Source organism: Amblyraja radiata, chromosome 8 (genome assembly GCF_010909765.2).
Source record: "Amblyraja radiata isolate CabotCenter1 chromosome 8, sAmbRad1.1.pri, whole genome shotgun sequence".
Taxonomy (NCBI): Eukaryota; Metazoa; Chordata; class Chondrichthyes; order Rajiformes; family Rajidae; genus Amblyraja; species Amblyraja radiata.
Window position 1 is genome coordinate 45,063,238 of NC_045963.1, and position 26,667 is coordinate 45,089,904.

A 26,667-nucleotide genomic window follows, 5' to 3' on the forward strand; every position below is an offset into this window, starting at 1 on the left:
TGCCAGAGACCCGGTCGATCCTGAGTACAGGTGCTGTCTATATACAGTTTGCATGTTCTCCCTATAACTGCGTGGGTTTTCTCCAGGTACTCTGGTTTCCTCCCTGCCTCCAAACGACGTACAGGTTTGTAAGCTATTTCGCTTCTGTAAATTGTCCCTGGTGTGTAGGACAGTGCTGGTGTATGGGGTGATCGCTGGTTGGCATGGACTTGCTAGGCCGAAGAGTATCTCTAAAATCTAAAGTAAAGAATAAAGTTCTAGAAAAAACCTCTCCCTGTAGCTCAGGCTCTTAAGTCCTGGCAACATCTCATAAATCTTCTCTACACCCTGAAGTTGCATGTATCCAGACTCCCTTTACCCCTTCCTCTCCTGCTCACTGTGTCAGCTTGGTTAGAAGTTATCAACAGTTACATGAGATGGTACAGCAGGCAGGTCTGTCCATCTTGGCTACACACACCATGTTGCCATTTTGTTGTACGATGATGGGTGACATATGACCATATGAAGTTAGCTGCTGCAGGCAAACTACAACTCCTCACCACTTCAATAATCCCGCTGACACTAGACACTCAGGCGACGCAAACCCAGAATCATTCTCTCATGCCAACTCCCAAAAAAACCCACACATGCTCCTTTGCATTTCCCTTTATTCGCTCTGCCTCAAAAGCCGGCAGTGCTCTATATGGGGATAATGGCCGCTGTTCCCTCCTGCAAAGTGTGTGTAAAACTGCTCACTCTTTCAGCAGAATGGCCTTACAAAACAAAGTTTCATTAATATGTGACGGTATTTTGACCCTTGTTCCCACTTGGTTGTCTGTCGTTTGCAAGTTAACATCTACTTGTTGGGCACTGTTCCTTCGAGCACATGATCTGTTCCATTGCTCACTCTGCATCAGCTGGATTGCGAGATTATCTCCGCAGACGGAGGAGAAATGCGTGCTTGCACTGCTTACTATCCAAGGGGTGGTACTTGTCATAAAAATCCAAGATGTACTCTTCAGCCTTGAATCCAAACTTCTGGTACAGGAGCATGGCAGAGTTACTGGCAGAGACGTGCAAGGTCACATCCTTGCCCATGCAGGTCTGCAAAAGAGAGCACTGGTAAGTGGGACACACGCCATAACTGGGACATGTGGGTAACAGAGATACACATGCGGCTAACCGGGACACACATGGTAACTGGGACATGTGGATGGGACACATGGGTAACGAGAGACACACACACACACACGGGTAATCAGGCACACGCGATAATAGACACACATGGGTAACTGGGACACATAGAGGTAATAGAGAGACACACACCGGGGCACACGAGGATGTGCACAAGGGTAGCGGGAGATGCACGCAGCAGGACTACAGGAACACTCGGATATATGCAGTGCAGGCTCACACAACTGACCAGTGCTGGGTAAAGCGATGACGGAGGACTTTTGTAGACATACTGCTGTTTCAACCATGTGTCACACAGCTCACAGACATAACACAGTCTATCTTGTCCTCATATCCCTAACAATTGGGGCAGGATTTCAGAGGAGTCCCTCTCAGGAACGGCAAGCACACAAGAGTAGTGACTCCAAAATACAACTGGCTGCAGGGGAAGTTATGCTGTAACCAAGTAGACAGAGATGGAGGAACTCAGCAGGTCAGGCAGTGTCAGTGGAGACAATGGACATGCAGTGCTTTGAGTCGGGACCCTTCATCAAACTGTCTGAATTCAATATTCATACCGTTGGGTTGTAAGCTACCCAAGCATAATATGAAGGTAGACAAAAATGCTAGAGAAACTCAGCGGGTGAGGCCACATCTGTGGAGCGAAGGAATAGGTGAAGTTTCGGGTCGAGACCCTTGTCTACCTTAGATTTTTCCAGCATCTGCAGTTCTTTCTTAAACAAACAGAATATGAGGTGCTGTTCCTTCAGTTTGCACGCCCCCCCCTCCCCACCCATCTCCCTCTCTCTTCCAGCTTTCTCCCCCTCCCCCCTTCTCTATGACTCTCAAGAAGGGTTCCCACCTGAAATATCACCAGTCCATTCCCTCCACAGATGCTGCCTGACCTGCTGAGTTCCTCCAGCATTTGATTTGCTCAAAATTTCAGCATCTGCAGTTTCTCGTGTCTCCAAGTTAGCAGCAGAGTCTACTCAACGATGTGATGCCTAGATATCGCAGTCAGGGGTGCAAGCCGATAAATTCCCTGTGATCGATTAGTCCACATGTGAGTTATTCTAATTGAATTTACTTTGTTAAGAAATATTACATAGAAGTTAAATTTATATTTTAAACCTTTCTGACAGTGACAGATGTTGGGCTTGAGGGTGGGGGAGAGATTCTTCTGTCCAACACGAACCACGATCCCTCTCAGATAGCCAGCAGCGACCTACCTGAATGAGGTGATAAATCATGAAGGTTGCAATCCCCGCTCTCCTCCACTCCGGGTGCACCAGCAGGAAGGAGATGTAAGCCTGGTTGTATTTCACGTCAGGAACCATGAAGCCAAAGCCAATAATAACCTTCTTGTAGAGAACAACGACACTGAAGTCGGGGTACTGCAGGCACTCGGACAGGTCAATGCCTGTGGGGGGGTTACCAAAGATCATGATAGTCGGGCAGAGCAAGGACACGCGAGACATCAGCACGTTTTAGACAAAAGTCGGTGAACTTAAATGTGTTATATAAATACTCAAGTTATGAAAAATCATCAACTCATCAAAACATTGTCTATTTCTTTCCTGATGCTGCTACCTGATCTGCTGATTTGGACAGATTTCGGGATAGGAAAGGTTTAGGGGGCTATGCTAGGAAAACGGGACTAGCCCAAAATGCCAAATTGGTTGGCAAGAACAAGGTGGGCCAAAGGGCCTGTTTCCATGCCCTACAGCTCAATGATTCTATGAGTGCTTCTATTATAACCTTTTTATTCCATATTTCCAGCATCCCGAAGACTTTCCTTCTGGATCATTATTACGATAACAATTAAAGCTGCCGCACCTCTTGGCAAAATAGCTCTGTCCCCGACAATTATAAATGTAGAAACAAGGCAAAGGGTACCAACCCAAAATATCACCTATCCGTGTTCTCCAGAGATGCTGCCTGACCCTCTGAGTTACTCCAGCAATTTGTGTCTTTTCCTGAAAATTATCTGTACCCATCAGAAGAATATGGAAAAATAGCTCTCTCCCTGACAATTATAATCTGTGCTCTTCAGAATGGCTGCGCCCCCCCCCCCCCCCCCCAATAGATGCTCCATATATGGACTGACCTCCTCCTCCATCCACCTTCTCTGATTCACGCCTTAATGCTTTCAAATGTCCAAAACATCACCAAACATTTGTGTTAAATACATGGAGAGCATCCAGAGACCTGTAGATTGGAGGATTCCAGAGATTTAAGCAGAGCTATTTCTCACCAAGCCACTCCTAAACATCTGACATGATATGAAACCATGCCCCAAGTTCTATGACATCCTGCTGGGGGGAAAATGCCTCTCCAATCACCCACCTTGCCAGGCCTCTGGGATATTTATTGCTCTTCATCGAACACAGTCCCATTCTACTCAATCCCTGCTCACAGTCCCTCTTCCCAGGAATCAGTTCAGTAAACGGGTGTCTCAACGTTGTCAAGGCAAATCTGGTTTGAAGGCTAAAAAGAATACACAGTAATCCAACTAACCTCACCGAACCCCGTGCCAGACTTTCTTACTCTTAGTCATATAGATATACAGCATAGAAACAGGCCCTTCAGCCCAACTTGTCCATGCCAACCAAGATGCCCCATCATCGCTAGTCCCACCTTCCCGCGTTTGGCCTGTACCCTTCTACACCTTTCCTATCCATGTACCTGTCTAAATGTCTTTTAAATGTTGTTATAGTACCTGCCTCAACCACCTCCTCCAGCAGCTTGTTCCATATACCCACCACCCTCTGCGTGAAAAAAGGTTGCCTCTCAAATTTCTATTAAATCTCTCACGTTAAACCAAGAGATTAAATCTCTCACGTTAAACTGGTTCTTGATTCCTCGACCCTGGGTAAAAGACACTGCATTCATGCTCTGGTGCTCCTACTGTCTTGTAATAAGAGGCCAACATATAATTTGCTTCCTCTCTGCTGAAACCCAAGAATGTAAGAAACATAAACAGAGGCAGGCAGGCTTCAGCCCCAGCATTAACCCTGCATCCCTCCATTCCAAAAGAAAGGGGGACGTAAATAACAGGCAGACGTGAGGGAAGGTGTCTGTCAACGTCTTGTAGAGCAGGCTAGGACTTTATTCCTTGGCACGCAGAAGAATGAAGGGTGATCTTATAGAGCTGTATAAAATCATGAGGGTGAATATGCAGGGTAATCCGAGGTCAGAATCGAACTGATACACCCGAACCTGGGTAAATGGCAAAGAAAGCTTCACCACAGTCTTCAACAATTAGCATCAACTGTTAATTCAGCTGAGATTTACAAAAACATATAACACATGGACACGTCCTCAATGCATGTGTCACCTATGGATAAAGTGTTACGCAAATATTTACATCCTCTAAGTGGCTGTAACCTTGCAAAGATTACTCCTCAATCTTTTACCCTGGGAAGGGGGATAAAAAAAGAGAGCATAGGTTTAAGGTGAGAGGGGAAAGATGCAAAACATTTTCACTGCATCTCGGTACATTTGACAATAAAGTGCTATTGAAAATTAAAATACCTGGCCAGAAGAACTCGTGGCACATGGAGTTAATTGTGGGAATAAAACCAGGGCAGACATAGCAGTAATCAATGGGAGCTTCAGCCTCTGCCTCCCAGTCAGGCTCGCTGCGATGTGGGTAGGCCCGGATTTCAGCCAGGAGTTTGAGTTTAGGAGGTGTGCAGTCAAAGTCACGCCTAATGCCGCAAAATAAGAGAACTCCGTTTAGAAAAGAATGGTCCTGCAAAGGTTTCAGCTGGCCGAGCTGAGAAGGTCTACATAATACGATAAAGGTGTAAACACAAAGGTACACAAAAATGCTGGAGAAACTCAGCGGGTGCAGCAGCATCTATGGAGCGAAGGAAATAGGTGACGTTTCGGGCCGAAACGTCACCTATTACCTTCGCTCCATAGATGCTGCTGCACCCGCTGAGTTTCTCCAGCATTTTTGTGTACCTTCGATTTTCCAGCATCTGCAGTTCCTTCTTGAACAACAAGGTGTAAACACAGCTGGGTATGAACGGCAAAACCAGCAATAGACACGCATGCACTAATCTGATGGAAGAATGAAAGCATTCAATTTAAGAGAAATAAATAAATTTAGTTTTAACATCAGTCCATTCCTTCATAGATTGACTGAATGAGAAATATAGCATGGAAACAGACCCTTCGGTCCACTAAGTCCACGGCGACCATCGATCACTCGTTCCCACTAGTTCTATGTTATCCCACTCTCTCATTGACTCCCTACACACTAGGGGCAATTTACAGAGGCCAATTGAACCTGCAAACCCACACGTCTTTGGAATGTGGGAGGGAACCAGAGCACCCGGAGGAAACCCACGCGGTCACAGGGAGAATGTGCAAACTTCACAGACGGCATCCGAGGTGTTGATTGAACCCGGGTAAGTGGTAAAGAGAGCCTCACTACAATCTTCAAAAACTTCTCCAGAAAATGCTAACCTCATCAACTAACAGTTCAGTTTAGGTTTACAGAAACACAACACGTGGATACCATTCCATCCTCAATGCCTGTGTCACCTCTGGACAAAATGCTGTGCACATTTTTTCATCCATGATCCAAGATAGCGCCTAGCTTGATGACTCTGGGTGCTAGTCACAGAAGTGGATCTGCAATCCTCCTGTCATTAGTGATTGATTTATTTTATTAATCACGCTTCACCATCATTCCACTCTTTGAAATCTCTACTCCAAAAGCAACATTTCTTATTTTAACTATGCTCCTCACTGTGGATGGCTCGATAATAATCATGCATTGTCTTTCCGCTGACTGGTTAGCATGCGACAACCGCTGTACCTCGTAAAACATGAGATTAAACTAAATTAAACTCAACACTAGCGGGCTGCAACCTTGCAAACATTACTCCTCGACTTGACCAATAATTATATATCAACGACTCCTGGTTACTGACGTTTGTCAGAGGAAACCATGTTCCTTTTCACATTCTATCAAAATGCCTCCTTTTTTTGAAAACCTTTATTCGGTCAGAATGGAACTTCACTGTTCCAAGGAGAACAGCTGTAGATTTTCCATGTATCTTAAATCCCTATCCCTCATAGTAGCTGAGAAAGTGGGAAACTGTCCTCCATCCCATGTGGGATCTTTACAGCCAAAGCCCTAGTTTATATTTCTCAATAAAATAAATCAATCACTAAAGACAGGAGGAGTTCATACGTTATAAGAGCAGAATTAGGCCATTCAGCCCATTAATCCATCATTCAATCATGGCTGATCTATCGTTCCCTCTGAATACCATTCCTTATAACCCCTGACACCCTTACTAATCACTCTTTTAGATTATAGGGTCAGAGGTGCAGCAGTGGTAGAGTTGCTGACTTACAGTGCTTGCAGCACCTGCTCTTCTCCGAGATCTTCGGTTTCCTCCCACACTCCAGTAAATTGGCTTGGTATAAATGTAAGATTGTCCCTGGAGTGTGTGTAGTATTTTGTTAATGTGCAGGGATTGCTGGTTGGCGCGGACTGGGTAGGCCGAAGGGCCTGATTCCCTGCTGTATCTCTAAATTAAAGTAAGGTTAGAGGAACCTGATGTATGGTTTGAGCACGCGTGACGTATAGGGGCTGATGATGCTCTGGTTCATTAGGTTTCCCGATCCAGTCAGCCGGTGCAGAAACGTTATCCTTTGCTCCTGATATCCTTTCATGTGAGATAACGATATCTGCAAAGAGGCAACAGTCAGCAACACAATAAAACAGTAACCCTCGCACACAAATACACACCCATTAATTCACCACACTCTAGGCTTTATCATCTCGACTTTCTCCCCCACAACAATCAGTCTGATCCGTGCTCCACGTACCCACTGATCCCCTCCCCCCCCCTCACTTGTATGGACCTATCACGGTTTCCTGACCAACCTTTATGTTCTTCATTCCCCTACTCTGGGAATTCACTATCTATTCCTCGAGACACCTCTACAAAATCACCTTTCAGCTTTCTGCGCTCCAAGGAATAAAGTTCTAGAAAAAAAGACACAAAGTGCTGGAGTAACTCAGCAGATCAGGCAGCAACTCTAGAGAACATAGATAGGTGATATTTTGGGTCGGGACCCTTCTTCAGACACACTGATATTACTTATCAGTTATATCATTGCCAGGCTTTGTCCTGCCCCCATCTCACTCTTCCAGTTTTCTCTCCCTACTACACAAGTCTGAAGAAGGGTCTCGACCCCAAATACTCTGACAGTGGGATCCCACCACTAGTCACATCTTCTCATCTCCACCCCTTTCAACTTTCCGCAGACCATTCCCTCTGCAACTCCCTGGTTCACTCATCCCTTCCCACCAAAATCATCCCCTCCCCAGGTACCTTCTCCTGCAACCGCAGGAGATGCAATACCTGTCCCTATACCTCCTCCCTTGACTCCGTACAGATACCCCAACTGTCCTTTCAGGTTAGGCAGAGGTTCACATACACCTCCTCCAACCTCATTTACTGTATCCGCTGTTCCAGGTGTGGACTCCTATATAACGGCGACAACAGGCGTAGACAATCATCATGAAACAAATTGAAAGGACAATTCACAACTCTTCTATCCCTATCTCACACCTTTTGTGCTTTCATCTCTGGGCTCTGTCCATCCATCTGCCTATCAAATATCCTACTTCTCCCCTCAAAAGGCAGGCTTTGTCTTTTAATAATTTTAATAATAATTAATAATAATAATTAATAAATACTTTATTGATCCTCTCAGGGAAATTCAGATGTCCAGAAGCCCCCAACCAACAAACCCACAGATTCAAAACGAACGCAGACAGAAAATACATAGAATACAATGTGGACACTACCTGAGAGCAATAAATACTTAAAAAGACCAATAATTAACAGTTAAAAATTAAAAATTGCAAAATGCATCCCCCTACAGCCTAGCGGTCCGAATTATAAAATCTAATGGCTGCAGGGGTGAAGGATCTCCTGAACCGCTCCATTCTACAGGGCAGGGAGAGGAGCCGTTTTTGTTCCGAGTGCTCTTTTGACTCTCCAGAATTACATGGAGGGGATGCCCGGGGTTTTTCAGGATGACCTGCACCTTGTGCCTCATACACCTCTCAAGCACATCCATCCCAGAGTCTACTCTCCCCTCCAGCACTGAGCTAGCTCGTTTAACCAGTTTGTCCAGCTTCTTGTTGTTTTTTGCACTAATGCTGTTGCCCCAGCAGACAACAGCGTAGAAAATAACACTTGCAACCACAGTGTTGTAAAACATGTGCAGCATGTCATTACACACATTGAAGGATTTGAGCCTTCTGAGGAAAAAGAGTCTGCTCTGGCCTTTTTTGTAGAGAGAGTCAGAGTTGACAGACCAGTCCAGTTTGTTATCAAGGTGCACTCCAAGGTATTTATATGTCTGCACCACCTCAATGTCAGCCCCTGCAGCGTTGACCGGCTGAAGGGGGAGCTTGGACCTGCCAAAGTTAACCACCATCTCTTTAGTCTTAGTTGTGTTCAGGATGAGACAGTTCTCTTCACTCCAGGCACAAAAGGCACTGGTCAAGTTCCTGTATTCCTCCTCCTGCCCGTTCCTTACACATGCCACAATCGCTGTATCATCTGAATATTTCTGTACGTGGCATGTGTCAGACTTATAGTTAAAGTCTGCTGTATACAGGGTGAAGAGGAACGGGGCCAGAACCGTTCCCTGTGGGGCTCCAACATTGCACACCACTGTGCCAGAGACACTGTCCCCCTGGCACAGTGCCCCTCCCCCTTCCAACTTTCTTTCACCTTCCATCCACAAGGGCTCTGCTTCAAAATGTAGCCTATCCACGTTCTCCAGCACTGCTGCCTGAGTTGCTGAGTAACCCCAGCACCTTGTGCATTATTTAGATAGATGTGGGGTTTGTGATTATGCTCACCTGGTAGCGGTCCAAGATGCGTAATTCTTGACTGGTGGTGCGGAAGGCGCCGATGCCCACTGGTGAGCCTATGTGGTTTCCCTCCTTGGCTCGGTACACCTCACCGACCAGTGACACCGCAGCTTCCACGGCCTGATCCAGATCGAAGATGGGCAGCCCCCGTTCCCGCTTGGACTGCCTCACCAGCAGCTTGCGGCGCAGCCTCTTGGCCTCGACGCTCAGGGCCAGGGCATGGGGACAGGATTCGAGCCGCCGCAGCAGCAACCTCTCCTCGTACAGGCTGAGGGCCGTGTACTTGGGAACAGTTGTATGCTCCTCCCTCTCCGCTGGCCCCTTCTTCCGCTCGCGAGCCCTGCCCTGCGACATCTCCATGCCCTCCTCCGGCTCCTCCACGTCACCCTCCACCTTCTCCACTCTCTCTTCTTCCTCCTCCTCAGCCTCTCGCTTGATCTGCTCGGGTGCCTTCACTTTCTTCCTGCCAACCATGACGTGGGCAGGGGGCACGTACTCTATCCCGGGGTCAATGACGCTGTCCAGATCACCCTCCTCATCATCTGAAGCAAGTAGAGAACATATACTGGCTTACATAGTAAACCTTTGCATCGCATCCAATCTTGCTTTACAACACTTAAAGACAATCACTTTTGGACACGGTGCTTCACCCCCAACGGAAATATTGCCCCGTCTTCCTGGGAATCCTTTACTCTTAGAATCATCGAGTCATGCAGCACAAAACCAGGCTCTTCACCCAACTCTCCCGTGCTGACCAAGATGCCCCAGTAAGCTAGTCCCATTTGGCCCATATTCATATAAACCTTTCATATCCAAATATGAAATATCCAAATGTTCCCCTTTGTTCTCGGCAGCGTGTCCGGCACTCTCCGCTGGCCCGTCCTCGACCGCCTTTGTGGTATCTGTCTCAAATACTCCCTCAGGCAGCTCAATCCATACTCCCACCACCCTATCAAATGCTGTGAGAGTAGCCGCCTCAACTACTTCCTCTGGCAGCTCGTTCCATATACCCACCACCCCGTGTGAAAAAGTTGCCCATCAGGTTCCTATTAAATGCTGTTATAGTCATTGCCACAACTACCCCCTCTGGCAGCTCATTCCATACACCCAACAAAGTGGAAACAAATGCAAGGCCAAGTAAACAGTTCACTTGGAAGAGAGCGTCTCCTGCCACAGAGTGTGGTGTCACACGGTGGTGTCAGCAGGTTAGTAACATGCGAGTTATCATCACCCAGCAAGTCCTTACCGTGAAAGAGTGCCTGAGGCGGCATGGCGTCGGGAATGAGGTCTGCTTCTGATAGAAGGCTGGGAGTGGCTGAGTGAGAGAGCGGCGTTCCGGGTGCAGAGAAGTCCAATGGGGGGGAGGGGGAAGGGCTGGTGAGGGGAGTGCGGTCCGAGGAGCTGAGGGAAGAGAAGTCGATCACCTCGCCTTTTTCCAGCACCAGCTCAGTCCTGCGCCCGCGACCGCTCAGCTTGACCGGGGTGGACGAGGTGCTGCGGTCCGCGAACCCGGCCGCCTCCTTCTGAGCGCGTCGGATGTCCTTGGCCTCCTGTGTGCGCGAGCGCTTCTCCTTCAGCTCCATGGCCGACTCCACAGGGTTGCGGCTCGCCCGCTTACGAAGCCCTTCCACCGTGATGATGGGATCCAATGGTGGCCTGACAGCTGCAGGGTGAAGCAACAGAGTATGTCAGCTCCTACAACACCTCACTGAAGGGTAGCCTCCCCTACCACTGGAGTGCTTTTGTGTACTACACTCCGGCAGTGCACAAGTGGAGAAGCATAGAACAGAACAGTACAGGTACAGGCCGTTCGGCAGAGTAGACTTAATCAGCCGAATGGCATAATTCTGCTCCTATGTCTTGTGGTTTAGTTTAGTTTAGAGATACAGTGCGGAAACAGGCCCTTCGGCTCACCAGCGATCCCCGTACACTAGCACCGTCCTACACCTACTGGGGACCATTTACAATTTTACAGAAGCCAATTAGCCTACAAACATGAACATATTTGGAGTGTGAGAGGAAACAGGAGCTCCCAGAGAAATCCCACACAGGTCACGGGAAGAACGTACTGTACAAACTCCGTACAGTCAGCACCGTAGTCAGGATTGACGCCCTTTCTAATCAAGAACCTATCAATCTCCGCTTTTAAAATACCCAATGATGTCGCCTCCACAGCCATCTGTGGCAATGAATTCCACAGATACACCACTCTCTAGCTAAAGAAATTCCGCCTCATCTGAGGCTGTGTCCTCTGGTCCTAGACTCTCCCACTAGTGGAAGCATCCTTTCTACATCCACTCTGATATGCCTTTCATTGTTCAAAATTCCCCGTTAAATTAAACAATCACCTGCTGAAAGGATAATAGCGAAAGAATCATAAGGTCATTGAAGCTATTCCTAAAGTAATTATTTAGAAAGTCTTAAAGCGGGTGGAGATCAAGGTCTGGATTATGCTCGATCCATATCAGACCAACTCCTCACCCTGCCAGTGCGTTCCAGGCACCCACCACCCTCGGTGTGAAAAACATGCCTCGCACATCTTCTTTAAACTTTGGCCCTCTCAGCTATGCCAAGGCTTTGACATTTCCATCCTGGGAAAAAAGTTCTGACTATCTACCCTATCTATGCCTCTCATAATTTTATATACTTCTATCAGGTCTCCCTGCAACCTCCAGCTGTCCAGCTTTTTCACTTCCCGTATTAAAAAATCCGTGGAGTAAATACAAGGACAACCTCTCTAAATCAGCCAACAGTCTGGAACGGGGAAAGTGGCTGAGTACATGGGTGGCGGGAAGTCTAATGCAGTGCACAAATTGGACATTTGAGGAATAAGGTAAGAAAAGTGGAATAGTGTAGTGTGACAAGAGACGTTTACTAAATGATCCCATACAAGGACAGACAAGATGCCGATAGAAATACTTATATAAATGTACTTAATACTTAATTCAACTAAGTACAAGGAACTGCTAAATCAACGAAAGGATATTGTTGGGCAAGCTGAAGGGATAATAGTAAATAGAATCATAAGGTAATTGAAGGTAACGCTAATTAATTAAATTAATTAAATGGTCTTAAGGCATCTGGGGTGGAGATTGTGTTCGGCCCGCCCTATTCCTCACAGCACGCTATTCATTGTTGCCTAAAGCCCTTTTCACTGTCAACACTATCATTTAAAAACTCTCAAAAAAAATTTAAATATTTAAAAATAGAAATTACCCGGAACTTGAAAACATATCTAAATTATACCCATGTAAAATAAAGGCAAAACAGAATCTACCTAACTTTTTCCTCGAGGTTAGTGATCTTGTGTTTAAAGGAGATGTAGATTTTGTAGCTTTAATTTTAGATTTAGTTTAGAGATATAGCGTGGAAACAGGCTTTTTGGCCCACCGAGTCCACGCCAACCACGAACTTATGACCAGCAATCCCTGTACACTAACATTATCCTACACACTAGGGACATTTTCACAATTTTACCAAAGCCAATTAAACTACAAATCTGTATCACCTTGGAATGTGGGAAGAAACCGGAGCACCCGGAGAAAACTCACGCAGTCACAGGGAGAACATACAAACTCTGTACAGACAGCACCCGTAGACAGGATCAAACCCGGGTCTTTGGTGCTGTAAAGCAGCAACTCTACCACTGCGTCACTCTGCCACCCCTGGTGTAGGTCAAATTTTGAGATGTGTGGGTCAACAATTTTTTTTAAGCAGTGTGGTGGGTGCTGCCGATGGTGGTGATGGAAGAAGATACTATTGTGGTTTTTATGAAGCTTATAGGCACATGGATATGCAGGGAATGGAAGGACACAGAACATGTGCATGCAGAGGAGATTCATTTATCTTGACAAACATTGTGGGTCACTGGGCCCATTCCTGTTCTGTTCTATGTCAGAGTAGTTTGTTAGGCTCTAAGTTACAAGTTAATAATTTTGTAATACACCTCTGATTGCCTTGCAGGGCTGAACTTTCTTTTATCTTCGACCAAAAATTGAGTTTTAGAGACAATTAAAGAATACTCAAATGATTTGCAATGTACTTCCACAGTGTGATGGGAGGGAAACCTGTAACAGCTGTATTTATGGAGACACAGGGGACAGACATTTTGTGTAAACTCCCCTTTCATAAATAGTATGCATGCACAGCCCAAATCAGGGTTCATGAGATCCCACTGGGGAACTTTGTAATGTACAATGAAGAAGTATTTCATAACATATCAAAACCGTGGTTCTCTCCAACGGTTCAGAAGCTTAGCAATCATAAATATTTATGATCTGAACTATTTTTTAATAACCAGATAGTTCACCAAACTATTACAATACATTGTTATTGATTTTGATTGAAAGATTTTAAGGGCAGCAGTGACGCAGCCTTACAGTTGCTGCTTTACAGCGCCAGAGACCCTGGCATGATTCTGACTATGGGTGCTGTCTATACGGAGTTTGTACGTTCTCCCTGTGACCACATGGGTTTTCTGCGGGTGCTCCAAATATGTGCGGGTTTGTAGGTTAATATTTTCTGTAAATTGTCCCTAGTATGTAGGATAGAGCTAGTGTACGGATGATAATTGGTTGGCCCGGACTCCGTGGGCCAAAGGGCATGTTTCCTTGCTGTATCTCTAAACTAAACTAAACTAATACAGAATGGAAACAGGCCCGTCGGCCCTAGTGCATGGCAACCATCAATCACACTTTTTCATTCCCCCCAATGCGCAAGGGAGAATTTTACAGAGGCCAATTCACCTACAAACCTGCACGTCTGTGGGAGGAAGTAACTAGGAAAATGGACAAGGGAGAGCCAGTGGATGTGGTGTACCTGGACTTTCAGAAAGCATTTAATAAGGTCCTACATAGGAGATTAGTGCGAAAAATTAGGGCACATGGTATTGGGGGTGGGGTACTGACATGGATAGAAAATTGGTTGGCAGACAAGAAACAAAGAGTAGGAATTAAGGTCCCTTTCAGAATGGCAGGCAGTGACTAGTGGGGTACCGCATGGCTCAGTGCTGGGACCGCAGCTATTTACAATATACATCAATATACAAACTCAGCAAGTCAGAGAGCACCTCTGGAGAACACGGAGATGTTGGGACCCTTTGTTAGACAGTCTGAAGAAGGGTCCTGGCCCGAAACGTCACCTGTCCACATTCTCCAGAGATGCTGCTTAACCCGCTGAGTTACTCCAGCACTTTGTGTCCTTTATTGAAATGCTGGAGATACATTCTGGTTTGCCAACAACATCGTGCCTATACAAGAGTCGAGCCCACCTCTGGCCTTCAGTGAGGTGCTTGACGGCCTCTCCCCTTCTGGCCTCAGGATAGGAGGCTTGTTGTGCACCAGCTTCCACCAGCCTGGTTCACCAAACTGCTGAGCACCCGAGCGGAAATACACAGGGCTGCCCACGGAGAGGCAGCCGGCCACGGTACTCCACCAGGTTGACGTCTTCTTCCTGAAAGGCAGAGAGTGTGTGAGGAAAGGGAAATAATACAATTTGGCATGTCCCCAGCAACCCTCACCAACTTCTTTATCGGGATACATCACAGCAAGGTTTGGCAACAGTTCCATCCAAGACCACAAGAAATTGCAGAGTTGTGGATGTAGCGCAGACCATCACACAGACTAACCTCCCTTCCATTGACTCCATCTACACTTCACGCTGGCTCGGCAAGGCCACCTGCATAATCGAGGACCAGTCTCACCCCAGACACTCCCATTTATCCCCTCTCCCATCAGGCAAGAGGTATGGAAGTGTGAAAACGCACACCTCCAGATTCAGTTGCTTCCCAGGTGTTATCAGGCAACTGAACCATCCTATCACCAACTAGCTACCATCTACCTCACTGGAGACCCTCGGACTATCTTTTATCAGACTTTATCTTGCACTAAATATTATTCCCTTTATCCAGTATCTGTACACTGTGGCTGGCTTGATTGTAATCATGTATAGTCTTTTCACTGACAAAACAAAAAAGCTTTTCACTGTACCTCGGTACGCATGAGAAAAATAAACTAATTGGTGTAGTCGACAGGGTCCGAATTGTAACGGGATTCGAACTAATATAGGTAAAAATAAAAGGAAATTATAAAATAGTCTTAACTGAAAAGGGGACGGGAGGGCAACCGAGAGAAGGGAGAGCTTCTCTGGGCAACCTAGTTTACTGGCCAGAGACCTATTAGGGTTGAGGCAAGATGCGGGGAAGATAAATTTATTCACGCTGGGCGTGGAGGATAAATTGAAGCAGGTGCCATAAAGTGCAATATAGAAATTGAAAAGTGACTTTGAGGTTTGTAGACAGAGTAAAACCAGTGCGTGCAAACTGTGAATAGAATATTATAAGACATTGTCCGCGGAAATCTAACTTTTGTTTTACAGACTTGAGAGAAGAATATGGGAGGCAGCAGTAGTCGATCAGAGAAATCTGATCCTACTAATAGAGGGAGGCCTGAGGAAAAGAAACAGGTGGTCCAGGAAAGATGTAGATACGAAAGAACACTGCAAAGGTGATAAAAAAAACACCAAGAGATACCGGGAAAAGGTAGGAGATCCCATTGTTCAACTGGGATCGCCAGCAAAAGTGGAAATATAAAAGTACAGATGACCAATGTCTGGTAAATCTTTATGATAATCTCGCTGATCAATTGAATGGTAATTGACAAGACAAGAAGTGTTATGTTATCTCTGTCCTATTGATGTGCAAAAAATAAATGGGTTGGCGAGATGGGAGCACAATTAATATTTGCCATGGAAGTGTTGTTAGTAATAGTTGGAGTGGTAAAGTGTAACTTTAAAATTGATGGAAATAATAGGGAGATGGATAGATATTTATAAAAGACACTAGGCCCAAGAGAAGAAAGCTGTTAAGCAGAAAGAGGGGAATGAGGGAAGTGCCTATTATATGAAAGCAATTGGCAGCAATATATTCCCGTATAAATTATTGGAAGAAGAAACGATGGCTGTAATCAAGATAGGTGACTGCCATTTAGACCTTCTGGTTGATACCGGAGCCACTATGTCATCTGTGCCCCACTCTGTGGACATCGTATATATCCTACTGCAGATGCTGGAATGGGGTTGAGAGGGAAATATAGATCAGTCATGATTGAATGGTAGAGGTGGAGTAGTCGATGGGCAGAATGGCTTAATTTTGCTCCTATAACTTATTAAGTTACGAACTTATGGACTTTGCTTAATGGTGCTTTCCATTCACCAACCCTGTCTGTGCAGCCGGGCCAGCACTTGGTCCTATCCATAACAACATCTTCTGATGCCGTAACTACACCCAAACGTCCCTCCCTTTATCCCTGCGCAAGGAAAGGCCAGCTTTTATTGAGGATCATTTACTAGGAAAAATACCACAAAGAAATTGGCAGTGCATGGCGTCAATATCCTCTCATCCCTCTCATTTTTGTTGTTTTAATCACTGTATGCTACAACATAGCACCTCTCTCACAGTCTCTCAGTCAAAGGTGAAACTAGTTTCAGTGAGGTTTTGGAAAGGCAGTTATCAGGGCACAGCTTATCTCATGTCTTGCTCCTTTGTTCCATCTCCTTAATTATTATACATGGCCAGTTCATTCCGTTCAGTCCGTATTTTTTAATTTATTGAACTTTCTTTTGTTTATTGTGATATCTATGAGTACTGTGTTTACAGACCTGTTGTGCTGCTGTAAGTAAGAATTTCATTGTTCTGTTTTCGGTACAAATGACAATTAAACACCCTGGCCCTTTGACTCTTGTTCCCATCTGTACTTTGCTCTGCCATTCTATTTATCATAAGACATAGGAGCAGAATTAGGCCATTCGGCCCATCGAGTCTAACCTGGCATTTGATCATGGTTGATCTATTTTTCCCTCTCAACCTCAGCCTCACAGTACCAGAGACCCAGGTTCGATCCTGACCTCAGGTGCTGCCTGTGAGGAGTTTGCACATTCTCCCTGTGACCATGTGGATTTCTTCCAGATGATTCAGTTTCTTTCCATACCTCAAATATATGTGGGTTTGTAGCTCTATTGGCCTCTCTAAATTACTGCTGTGTAGGAAGTGGATAAGAAAGTGGGATGATATAGAAACAGTATGAACGGACGATCGACTGTCGGTATGGATTCGGTGGGCCGAAGGGCCTGCTTCCGTGCTTGATCTCAAAATTAAAACTAAATTAAAACTAAGGGTGCCTTAAAAGCTATCCTTTGCATTAGGTAGTGAAATGCAGCACCATCTTTCTGTGCAATTAGAAATTAAAAATCTCATGGCCTTATTTATAATAGCATTGGCAATTGGTTGTTTTATCAAGATGTTTTCAGATTTACTTACGATCCACCTCCACAACTGTGCTGTTCGACTATTGGTGAGTTGGAAAAGCTCCGTTTGCATAGTTACAATATTGCTTCGAACCAATGAAAACATTAAAGAGATTTGAAACACCATGCTGTTCCAGCACAACTCAATTCTCATAACAAAAGACACAAAGCGCTGGAGTAACTCAGCAGGTCCGGCACCATCTCTGGAGAATGTGGATAGGTGACGTTTCAGGCCGGGACACTTCTTCACCCGAAACCCCACCTATCCATTTTCTCGTAGAGCCACTGCCACAGAGCACCAGAGATCCAGGTTCAATCCTGCCCTCAGGTACTGTCTGCGTGGAGTTTGCACATTCTCCCAGCGACCACATGGGTTTTCTCCGGGTGCTGCGGTTTTCTCCCATGTCCTAAAGACGTGCTGATTTGCAGGCTAATTGGCCCTCTGTGATTTGCCCCAAGTGTGTAGGGAGTGGATGAGGAAATTGGAATAACATAGAACTAGTGTGAACGTGGTCAGCGTGGACTCAGTGGGTCATAGGGCCTGTTTCCATGCTGTATCTATAAACTAAACTCAAAAAGATGGTGCCTGACCCACTGCGTGATTAGTTCATAAGACTAAGGAGCAGAATGAAGCTATTCGGCCCATAGTGTATGCTACGCCATTCAATCTTGGTTGATCTATCTTTCCTCCCAACCCCATTCCCCTGGCATCTTCCTGTAACCTTTGACACCGTTACCAATCAAAGATTTACTCCAACACTTTGTGTCTTTTTTTTGTAAACCAGAACCTGCAATTCCTTGTGTCTCAATTCTCATAACATCACCAAATGTACAATGTTTTCAGGCATCAAGCCTTCTATGGGCTGAGGGGTAGGTACTTTACCTATTTCCCAGTAAGAATGCCCAGTGTTTGTCAATAAAAGCACAAATATCCTCCTTCCAACGGAAGTAGCCTTGGCGACCAGTCCCTTCCAATGATAAATTGTACATGGCCAACATCACAACCTAAACAAAAGGAGTAAAGACTCATATCAAATACGGCTACAACACATGGGGGTCCGTGTAAAACAAGAATTATACTTACATTGCACCTGTTATGAACTCAAGATATCACAAAAGTCCTTTACAACCAAACACAGAATCATAATTGATTGGAGCAGTATTAGGCCATTCAGCCCATCAAGTCTGGAGTGCTGGAGAATAGTACAACACAGATAGGGCAGAGGCATAGATAGGGTAGACAGTCAGAACCCAGGGTAGAAATGTCAATGACTAGAGAACATAGCTTTAAGGTGAGAGGGGGAAAAGTTTAAAGGAGATGTGCGGGCAAGTTTTTACAGAGAGTGTGGTGGGGGCCTGGAACATGCTGTCAGGGGTGGTGATAGAAGCAGATACAATAGTGGTGTATCTCGTAAATCTTCTCTGCACTCTTTCTAGCTTAATTACGTCTTTCGTAGAGCAGGGTGACCAAAATTGAACACAATACTCCAATGTAGCCTTCCCAACACCTTGTACAACTGTCACATAACATCTCAAGGTAGACACAAAACTCAGTGGGTTACTCCAACATTTTGTGTCTACCTTCGATTTAAACCAGCATCTGCAGTTCTTTCTTACACATAACATCTCAACTTCTATACTCCGTACCCTGACTGATGAAGGCCAATGTACGAAAAGCCTTCTTTATCACTCTATAACGCCACTGATCAGTGGGAGGAGCCATCTTGGGGAACGGCTGCTAGCCAACAGCCGTCCGTTTTAATTCGCCTTTTTTAAAAAGTTTTTAGTGAGTCCTGTTTAGTGATGTTTGGAGATATGGGCTTTTTAATGTGGGGGGTAGGGGTCAATTTTACTTCTAGGTCCCTATCTGGTCGGTGAGGCAGCTTTTTCTCCGGGCTGCCCGTCGACCCGTCCTCGTGGCCTACCAGCGGGCTTGGAGCGCCGTTTCCTGGCGGGGACCGCCCAGCACCTCGGCCTCGGCACAGCGCTGGAGCGCTATCGTGGAGCGGAGCGGGCGATGCCTTGCCTGGGTCGCCGCGCTGGAGCTCCGGTGAGCTGTGACCGCCGTGTTCAACACCTCCGGGCTGCGGGTCTGCGGAGCGGACCGGGCGGCGCCGATTTCAACATCGGGAGCCTGGGAGCTCCAAACCAGCGCGGCCTTGTCGGCTTCGGAAGCCGCGGTCTCCAGCTAGAAAGCGGCCGTTCCAGGTGGCCCAGCCGGGGCAACACCACCCAGTGAGAACGGCCAGGAACATCGGGCCTCCGTAGAGGCAATTGTGGTGGCCTCAATAGGCCTGACTTTGGGGTGAACTTGGGGTTGGGGACTGGACATTGTGCCTTCCCCCACAGTGGTATCCATTGTTGGGGGGATGATTTTTTGTCTGTATGGTAATCCTGTTAGTCTTTGTCCAAGATGGCTGCCGTGAAGGGAGAGTGGACGCTGGCGCGCTTTAGCTGCCGTTGCTCTCTCTTCACATTGTGTTTTTGATTTTTTGTTTTTGGACTGAATTCTGTTTTTAATTTGTGTTTCTGTGATGTCTTTATTATTTATTTTATTCTGATTATATGTTTATATTCCTGTTAATCTATGTAAGGTGTCCTTGAGATGTTTGAAAGGCGCCCAATAAATAAAATGTATTATTATTATTATTACTTTCAGGAACAGTGTATTCCTGGATTCCTCTGCTCTACCACATTCCCCACTCCTCTTATGAAAATCCAGTTACACCACATACATAGGTTCCCCTCAATGAACTCTGATTGAAGAACTTTTCCAAATTTGTCTGATGTGATTTTCCTTTCATTAAACCACGTTAACGGTTTGATTAGATTAAATGACCTGCTGTTTCTTCCTTGATTCCAAACAACAGATGTGAAGCGAAGTGGCCTAAAGGGCCTGTCCCACTGCGGGGACCTAATTTGCGAGTTTAGAAGAGTTTAGGAGTTTAAAAAAGTGTCATGGTCTTGTATCGCCAAAATAGAACACCTCCTACGACTATGTCGAGAACCTCCTTCGACTATGTAGAAGACATCCTTCAATCTCCTTCGACTAGCTTCGACTAGCTTCGGGAAAATTGGTCACTGAATAGGGGAGTGAAGACGACCACCTTCAACTACCTTTGACTATACTAACACTATCTACGTCTACCTTTGATTACCTTCGATTACCTTCGACTACCTTCGATTGCCTTTGATTTCCTACAAATAACATGGCGACCTACTACGACCTACTTTGCCTAAACCTACGAGTAAAAAAAATATCGATTTTTTTCCATGCCGCCCAATTTTTACTCATTCACAATTTTCAGCATTCTAAAAAATACTCCTCGACCAAACTGAGGCCTCGAGTATGCGGGAACTTCTCTCGAGCATGAAGGAGAGTTACATAGACCTCCTAGGATCACGTGCCGACCATGCTGCGAGTTTGAGTCCAGCGCAAACTCTTCTAAACTCGCAAATTAGGGACAGGCACTTTAGGTTTCTTGTTTTTACATCACCTTCCCTGTTTGAGCATCATACATAAGATAGAACATTGTAGATAAAGAAACAAATAGAGAAATGAGTCCAAACATGCAAAACATCTGGAGATTTCATTCAGGAGATGAAACCAACCCACGTGGGGACTTTGTGCACACACTTACCTGCTGCCATGTGAGTTTAAGTCTCTCGTAGTGCTCCTTCTGATCTTCGGCGCAGTCCGAACAAGTAAATCGGAAGAAGTTATCACCTCGCACATAACTGGGGTGCTCTCCCCTCAACTGAGCTGGAAAGGAAAGAGGGTGGGGGGGTTGCCAAAACATAAGCAAGGATGTGACTATCAACAAGCTAAGTGGAAAAAAACAACCACTTTGACACAGTAATAGAATATTCCAAGTCCAAGGAATGGGGACAGATGCTCCTGAAGGGCTGCGGGCAAACCTCCATTCCCCGGCAGCAAGCCTAGCTCTCCAGCCGCAGAACTGGGAACCCCACCTGGAGTGGAAGCCATCTGAGATGCGTCTCCTGCTCACCCCCTCCCACCCAGTAACCGGAGTGGAAGGTGGAAGGAGTTGGTGACAATGATGGATGCTGGACAAAGGGCCAGTAAGAAGAACTGGGGTCTTACCTTCCGCACCCTCAAGGTCGGTTACAGGAGGCGCCCCCGTGGATGAAGTGAAGCTGGCCGGGCGGGAAGAGGGACGACGGTCTGCGGGCAACCAGATGGAGGCGACAGCTGCAATGGGCCTTTATGGCTATCTGCAGCTGGGACTTTGAAAATTGTGCTAAAACCTGGCATATGGATTCAGTAGGCTGTTTCTGTGCATTCTGTACTTAATCAGTTAATTTACTTATGTATGGCAATAATCTTACTGAACTCTCTGCAAAAAATATATTTCACTGTACTTGTTATACGGGACAATAAAGAACCGTTGAATTAAAAAGTACAGGGCACATCCTAACAAGCTCAAGAAGGTCAGTCTGAAAGACAGCAATACTGTTTTTCTGTCTTTCAGACTATATTTTTCACATTTATTTATAACCCACACTACTCTGGCAACTACTCTGTTAGTTACATTGGTAACCAATGGTGACAATGGCACTGCACTGCCCTATCAGAGTTTGCAAACTCAAGGCATGGAGTTGTCGAGTAATCAGATGGCATAATGTTTATTTCAGTATTATGCCACTGATATACAGAGGGAAAACAGTAAGAGCTAATGTCCAATTTTAGTATATGTGCTGCCGAAGCGAGCACATGTCTACTTGGTTTACATCACATTGGACATTCAGTCAGGCATTTCAAACAATGTAGCAGCCTTCACAAGGTGATACATCCCTTCCAGTTATCTTTTTTTAAATCACTGTACAATTTATGGGTCATATAATCTCACTTTCACAAGAATAAAGAATATTGTGGCGAAAGGACTAGATATTGACTGATTGAAAGATACAGCACGGAAACAGGCTCTTCGGCCCACAAGTCCACGCCAACCATCGATCACTCATTCATACTAGCTCTATGTTCTCCCACTTTCTCATCCACTCCCCACACACTTGGTGCAATTTAGCAGCCAATAATTGATGGTACATGTGACACTAATAAAGAATAGCAGACTGCAATGGAAATTCGTACCTTGCACTAACAAAATACATCATTTTTACAGGCAAAGGGAGAAAGTGCTGGAGTAACTCAGCGGGTCAGGCAGCATCTTTGGAGAACATTTAATCATTAAGGGATCCGGATCGGGTCCCTTCTTCAAACTGACTCCCCTACTCTGGAGTCTTTTCCCCAGAGTAGGGAAATCGAGAACCAGAGACAATAGACAATAGGTGCAGAAGTAGGCCATTTGGTCCTTCGAGCCAGCACCGCCATTCAATGTGATCATGGCTGATCATCCCCAATCAGTACCCCGTTCCTGCCTTCTCCCCATATCCCCTGACTCCGTTATTTTTAAGAGCCCTATCTAGCTCTCTCTTGAAAGCAGCCAGAGAAGCTGCCACAGACTCACCAGGTTTAAGGTGAGGTGGGCAAAATTGATTGGAACCTGAGGGGCAACTTTTTGACACAAAGGTGATGGGTATATGGAATGAGCTGTCGGAGGAGGCAATTTGAGGCAGATACAATGCAACATTTAAGAAACATTTAGACAGGTACATGGATAGGAAAGGTTTAGAGGACATTGGCTAAACGTTGACAGGTGGGACTAGTGTAGTGGGGCATGTTGGTTGGTGTGGTCAAGTTGGGCCTAAGGGCCTGCTTCCATGCAGCATGATTCTTTGACTAGCTATGACGATTAAACACCGTATTTTACAGCCATTCAGCAACAACACACATACTTGCTGGTATCCACTTCAGGCATTTGTCACAATAATAGGATAACTCTTCCACCCAGGACACATCCCCTTCATCGCCAAGTTCGCTGTTCAAAGAATCACCACTCTGATCGTGGGAAAGGTCCACTGAGGCCTGGTCCTCAGATTCCACGATCAACAACGTTTCCCCTTCAATCTCTCCTTCCTCCAAGCCTTCAGAGGCAGCCATTCTCGTGCATTCATCCATTTGGCGATTCGTTAAACATTTAGTCTCCCCATTATCTTCCATCTTACAAAATGTTTGGCACAGGTAGATTCATCCAACAGCTAGGGAGCAGCTTTATACATCTGTATTAATTTGTTAAATTATTTTTATTATGTCAGGGAAAATATTCTTCATCAATTAAACATCGAAAGTCATCAATCCACGTTAGAAAAATGAACTGGTTACTGATTTCCGGTTTGTTGAGGACTGCCAGAAACCAAGGTACTTTGTTTAAGTCGATCTGCTTCCAGCTTCTTTGTCAGAATAATCTGTTCTTCCAGGATCCGAATATTCTCCTTTTTGCGCTCCTGTCGTTCAAGATCTCTGTAAACCCCTTCTCGCAGTCTCTACAGAAGACAAAAATTGATTTAGGCTTATGGCAACATTCAGGAGAGCAATGTAAAAGGTTAAGAAACAAGGAACAGCAGATGGTGGTTTGCAAAGAAAGACACAAAGTGCTGGAGGAACTCAGCGGGTCAGCAACATCTCTGGAGGGAATGGACAGATGATGTTTTGGGTCAGCATCCTTCTTCAGACTGATGGAGTCAATAAACATGTGTCTCCAATCACACAAACTGCTGCACCTGAAGAAGGGTCCCAACCCAAAGCGTCGCCTGTTCATTCCCTCCACAGATGCTGCCTGACCTACTGAGTTCCTCCAGCACTTTGTGTTTTGCTTAAGATTCCAGCAGTTGCAGTTCCCCCAACTCACATTATGCAGAACAGACTCACAACCTTCAACATGTGAAATGTGAAAACCAATTTTCTCAAATTAAGTTTAGCTTTTCCAATTCAAATAAATTGGCTTCCAACTAATCACTAAAACTACAACATGAATCAGTACAATATGTCAGAGTAAAGGTCAAATCTTTTTAGGTGAGAGTGGCAGAACTTTAAAGGAGATGTGTGGGGCAAGGTTTTTTTTTACACAGAGGGTGGTGGGTGTCTGGAACACCCTACCTGGGGTGATGGTGGAGACAGATATGATAGGTGTTCAAGAGGCATTTAGATCAGAACATAGATATACTGGTGTTAAATGGAATATGGATCAAGTGCAGGCAGATTAATTTATCTTGGCATCAGGCTAAAGGGTCCCAACCCAAAATGTCACCTATCAATATTCTCCAGAGATGCTGCCTGACCCACCGAGTTACTCCAACACTTTGTGTCTATCTTTACGATAAACCAGTATCTGCAGAACCTTTTTATTATATTTTGGCATTGTGATATTGAGGCCGAAGGGCCGGCTCCTGTGCTGTACTGTTCCATGTAGCAGAGGAGGTAAATGACAAGTCCTCATTATCAAATTCCACACGATTTATTTTTTGTTGCAGGGGGAGGGATTGCAATAAAACATGCAGCAAACACTTAACATGAGAAGGCGCCGCTGAGAGAATAGAGCGGCTGGGCTTGTATACTCTGGAATTTAGGATGAGAGGGATTCTTTTTGAAACATACAAGATTACAAAGGGTTTGGACACGTTAGAGGTAGGAAACATATTCCCGATGTTGGGGGAACCAGAACCAGGAGCCATAATTTAAGGATGTGGTAAACCATTTCGAACGGAGATGAGGAAACACTTTTTCACACAGAGAGTTGTGAGTCTGTGGAATTCTCTGCCTCAGAGGGCGGTGCAGGCAAGTTCTCTGGATGCTTTCAAGAGAGAGCTAGACAGGGCTCTTAAAGATAGCGGAGTCAGGGGATATGAGGAGAAGGCAGGAACTGGGTACTGATTGGGGATGATCAGCCATGATCACATTGAATGGCGGTGCTGGCTCGAAGGGCCGAATGGCCTATTCCTGCACCTATTGTCTATAAATATCAGGCTGCAGCCTCAAGGGTGCCCCATGCGACCTTGGGCACGCGCACTCAGAGACCAATCGTAACGATGCAACAGGGTGCTCACGTGACAGGGGCAAAGTCTACAGCACCCTTACGTGACAGAGGCAAAGTCTACAGCACCCCCACGTGACAGGGGCAAAGTCTACAGCACCCCCACGTGACAGGGGCAAAGTCTACAGCACCCCCACGTGACAGGGGCAAAGTCTACAGCACCCTTACGTGACAGAGGCAAAGTCTACAGCACCCCCACGTGACAGGGACAAAGTCTACAGCACCCCCACGTGACAGGGGCAAAGGCTACAGGGCCCCCACGTGACAGGGGAAAAGTCTACAGCACCCCCACGTGACAGAGGCAAAGGCTACAGGGCCCCCACGTGACAGGGGCCACGGGCTCCAGGGGATCGGGGCCTCGCGCTCTGTGGCCCCACGTGATCCGGGAACTGCTCCCCCCCGGCGCCTGGTCACGTGCCCTAACCGTCTCCTCCTCTGCATCTTCCCGCCCTCAGCCCGGGGCCACGGGCCTCGCTCCCCGGTGACTCCAGACCCGCCCGGCCGACACACCACCCACCTCCCTCTCCAGCTTCTGCCGGAGGTGAACCCCGGCCACCGTCCCCGCTGTCAATATGGCGGAAACCCCGAGCGCCACCTTGGACGCCGCCGACATCCTGCGGCCTGAGGAGGAGGAGGAGGGTGACGACCCGGCCCCGGCCCGTCACCATGGCGACCGAGGCCCGCGCAGCCGAGCGCCGAGAACCCGATGCCAGGCGCGAGTAGCCGAGCGAGGAGCACAGGCGCAGCCAAGCGAGAGGGCGTGTAACTGGGCGTGGTTATAGCGGCCCGCGGCCGGGAGAATAGAGTTATTTATTAACAACAAGTTACAATGCAACAAGGAGATGGTGGACAGCAATGCAGTGGTTCAATCAACATGTAGTTAGGTGTATGTTCGGCTTGGTAGGCACTGGGCAATGTTATGGAGAAGCAGAAACCACCTTGAGTCACAGGTTACCACTTAGGTAACTCAGTAAACATGACATGGAATATCTTCCCATGTTAGAGTCCACACAGCTTGGAAACAGGCCCTTCGTCCCACTGAGACAAGTGATGGTGGATGCTGAAATCTACAATTGTACTTTTATGTCACATGTACCTAGGTACAGTGAAATGCTTTGCTTTGCATACAACCCAGTAAAATCAGATAACAGACCACACCTATGCAGTACACGTGTCGCCGTGTGTTTGGCGCTGACAAAGTTACAAAAGTTCACCGAACATTCCTGTCTACTGCCGGCCGCCGCACATGGCAACAGCTTCCCACCCCACCACTGGGTCCCCTCTTTGCTCTCCACGATCCCCCACCCCGCTCCCCCGCCCGGTTCCCCGCTTCAGTCTCTG

At 46.3% G+C, this 26,667-nt stretch overlaps 2 protein-coding genes across 3 annotated transcripts; both read right to left on the reverse strand.

Annotated features, from left to right (window-relative positions):
• Positions 1-629: 629 nt before the first annotated feature.
• kat14 (lysine acetyltransferase 14) lies at positions 630-26,017 on the reverse strand. Of its 2 annotated transcripts, none has more exons than XM_033025740.1 (11): positions 25,922-26,017; positions 23,192-23,779; positions 21,016-21,137; positions 18,258-18,379; positions 14,343-14,524; positions 10,320-10,736; positions 9,062-9,615; positions 6,731-6,864; positions 4,687-4,862; positions 2,382-2,572; positions 630-1,083 (listed from the first exon to the last, which is right to left on the reverse strand). In XM_033025740.1, exons 2-11 carry the CDS (start codon positions 23,454-23,456, stop codon positions 910-912), a joined length of 2,337 nt encoding a protein of 778 aa, XP_032881631.1. In that variant the 5' UTR covers positions 23,457-23,779; positions 25,922-26,017; the 3' UTR covers positions 630-909. The 2 variants fall into 2 exon arrangements, with proteins under 2 accessions (XP_032881631.1, XP_032881632.1); XM_033025741.1 differs by having other exon boundaries at positions 25,844-25,994.
• LOC116976144 (protein PET117 homolog, mitochondrial) lies at positions 23,521-25,966 on the reverse strand. Its single transcript, XM_033025744.1, has 2 exons — positions 25,844-25,966; positions 23,521-23,779 (listed from the first exon to the last, which is right to left on the reverse strand). The coding sequence occupies exons 1-2, from the start codon at positions 25,937-25,939 to the stop codon at positions 23,615-23,617; spliced, it is 261 nt and encodes an 86-aa protein (XP_032881635.1). The 5' UTR covers positions 25,940-25,966; the 3' UTR covers positions 23,521-23,614.
• Positions 26,018-26,667: the final 650 nt, after the last annotated feature.

What these genes read in the sequence shown, in the direction of transcription:
- kat14 (XM_033025740.1), bottom strand. Translation starts at nt 23,456, where the DNA reads ATGGAAGATAATGGGGAGACTAAATGTTTAACGAATCGCCAAATGGAT. An exon ending in TTAAACTCACATGGCAGCAG is followed by an intron (nt 18,380 to 21,015) that starts GTAAGTGTGTGC and finishes CCTTTTGTTTAG; the next exon opens with GTTGTGATGTTGGCCATGTA. An exon ending in GCATTCTTACTGGGAAATAG is followed by an intron (nt 14,525 to 18,257) that starts GTAAAGTACCTA and finishes TCTGCCTTTCAG; the next exon opens with GAAGAAGACGTCAACCTGGT.
- LOC116976144 (XM_033025744.1), bottom strand. Translation starts at nt 25,939, where the DNA reads ATGTCGGCGGCGTCCAAGGTGGCGCTCGGGGTTTCCGCCATATTGACA. An exon ending in GGCAGAAGCTGGAGAGGGAG is followed by an intron (nt 23,780 to 25,843) that starts GTGGGTGGTGTG and finishes TGTCTTCTGTAG; the next exon opens with AGACTGCGAGAAGGGGTTTA.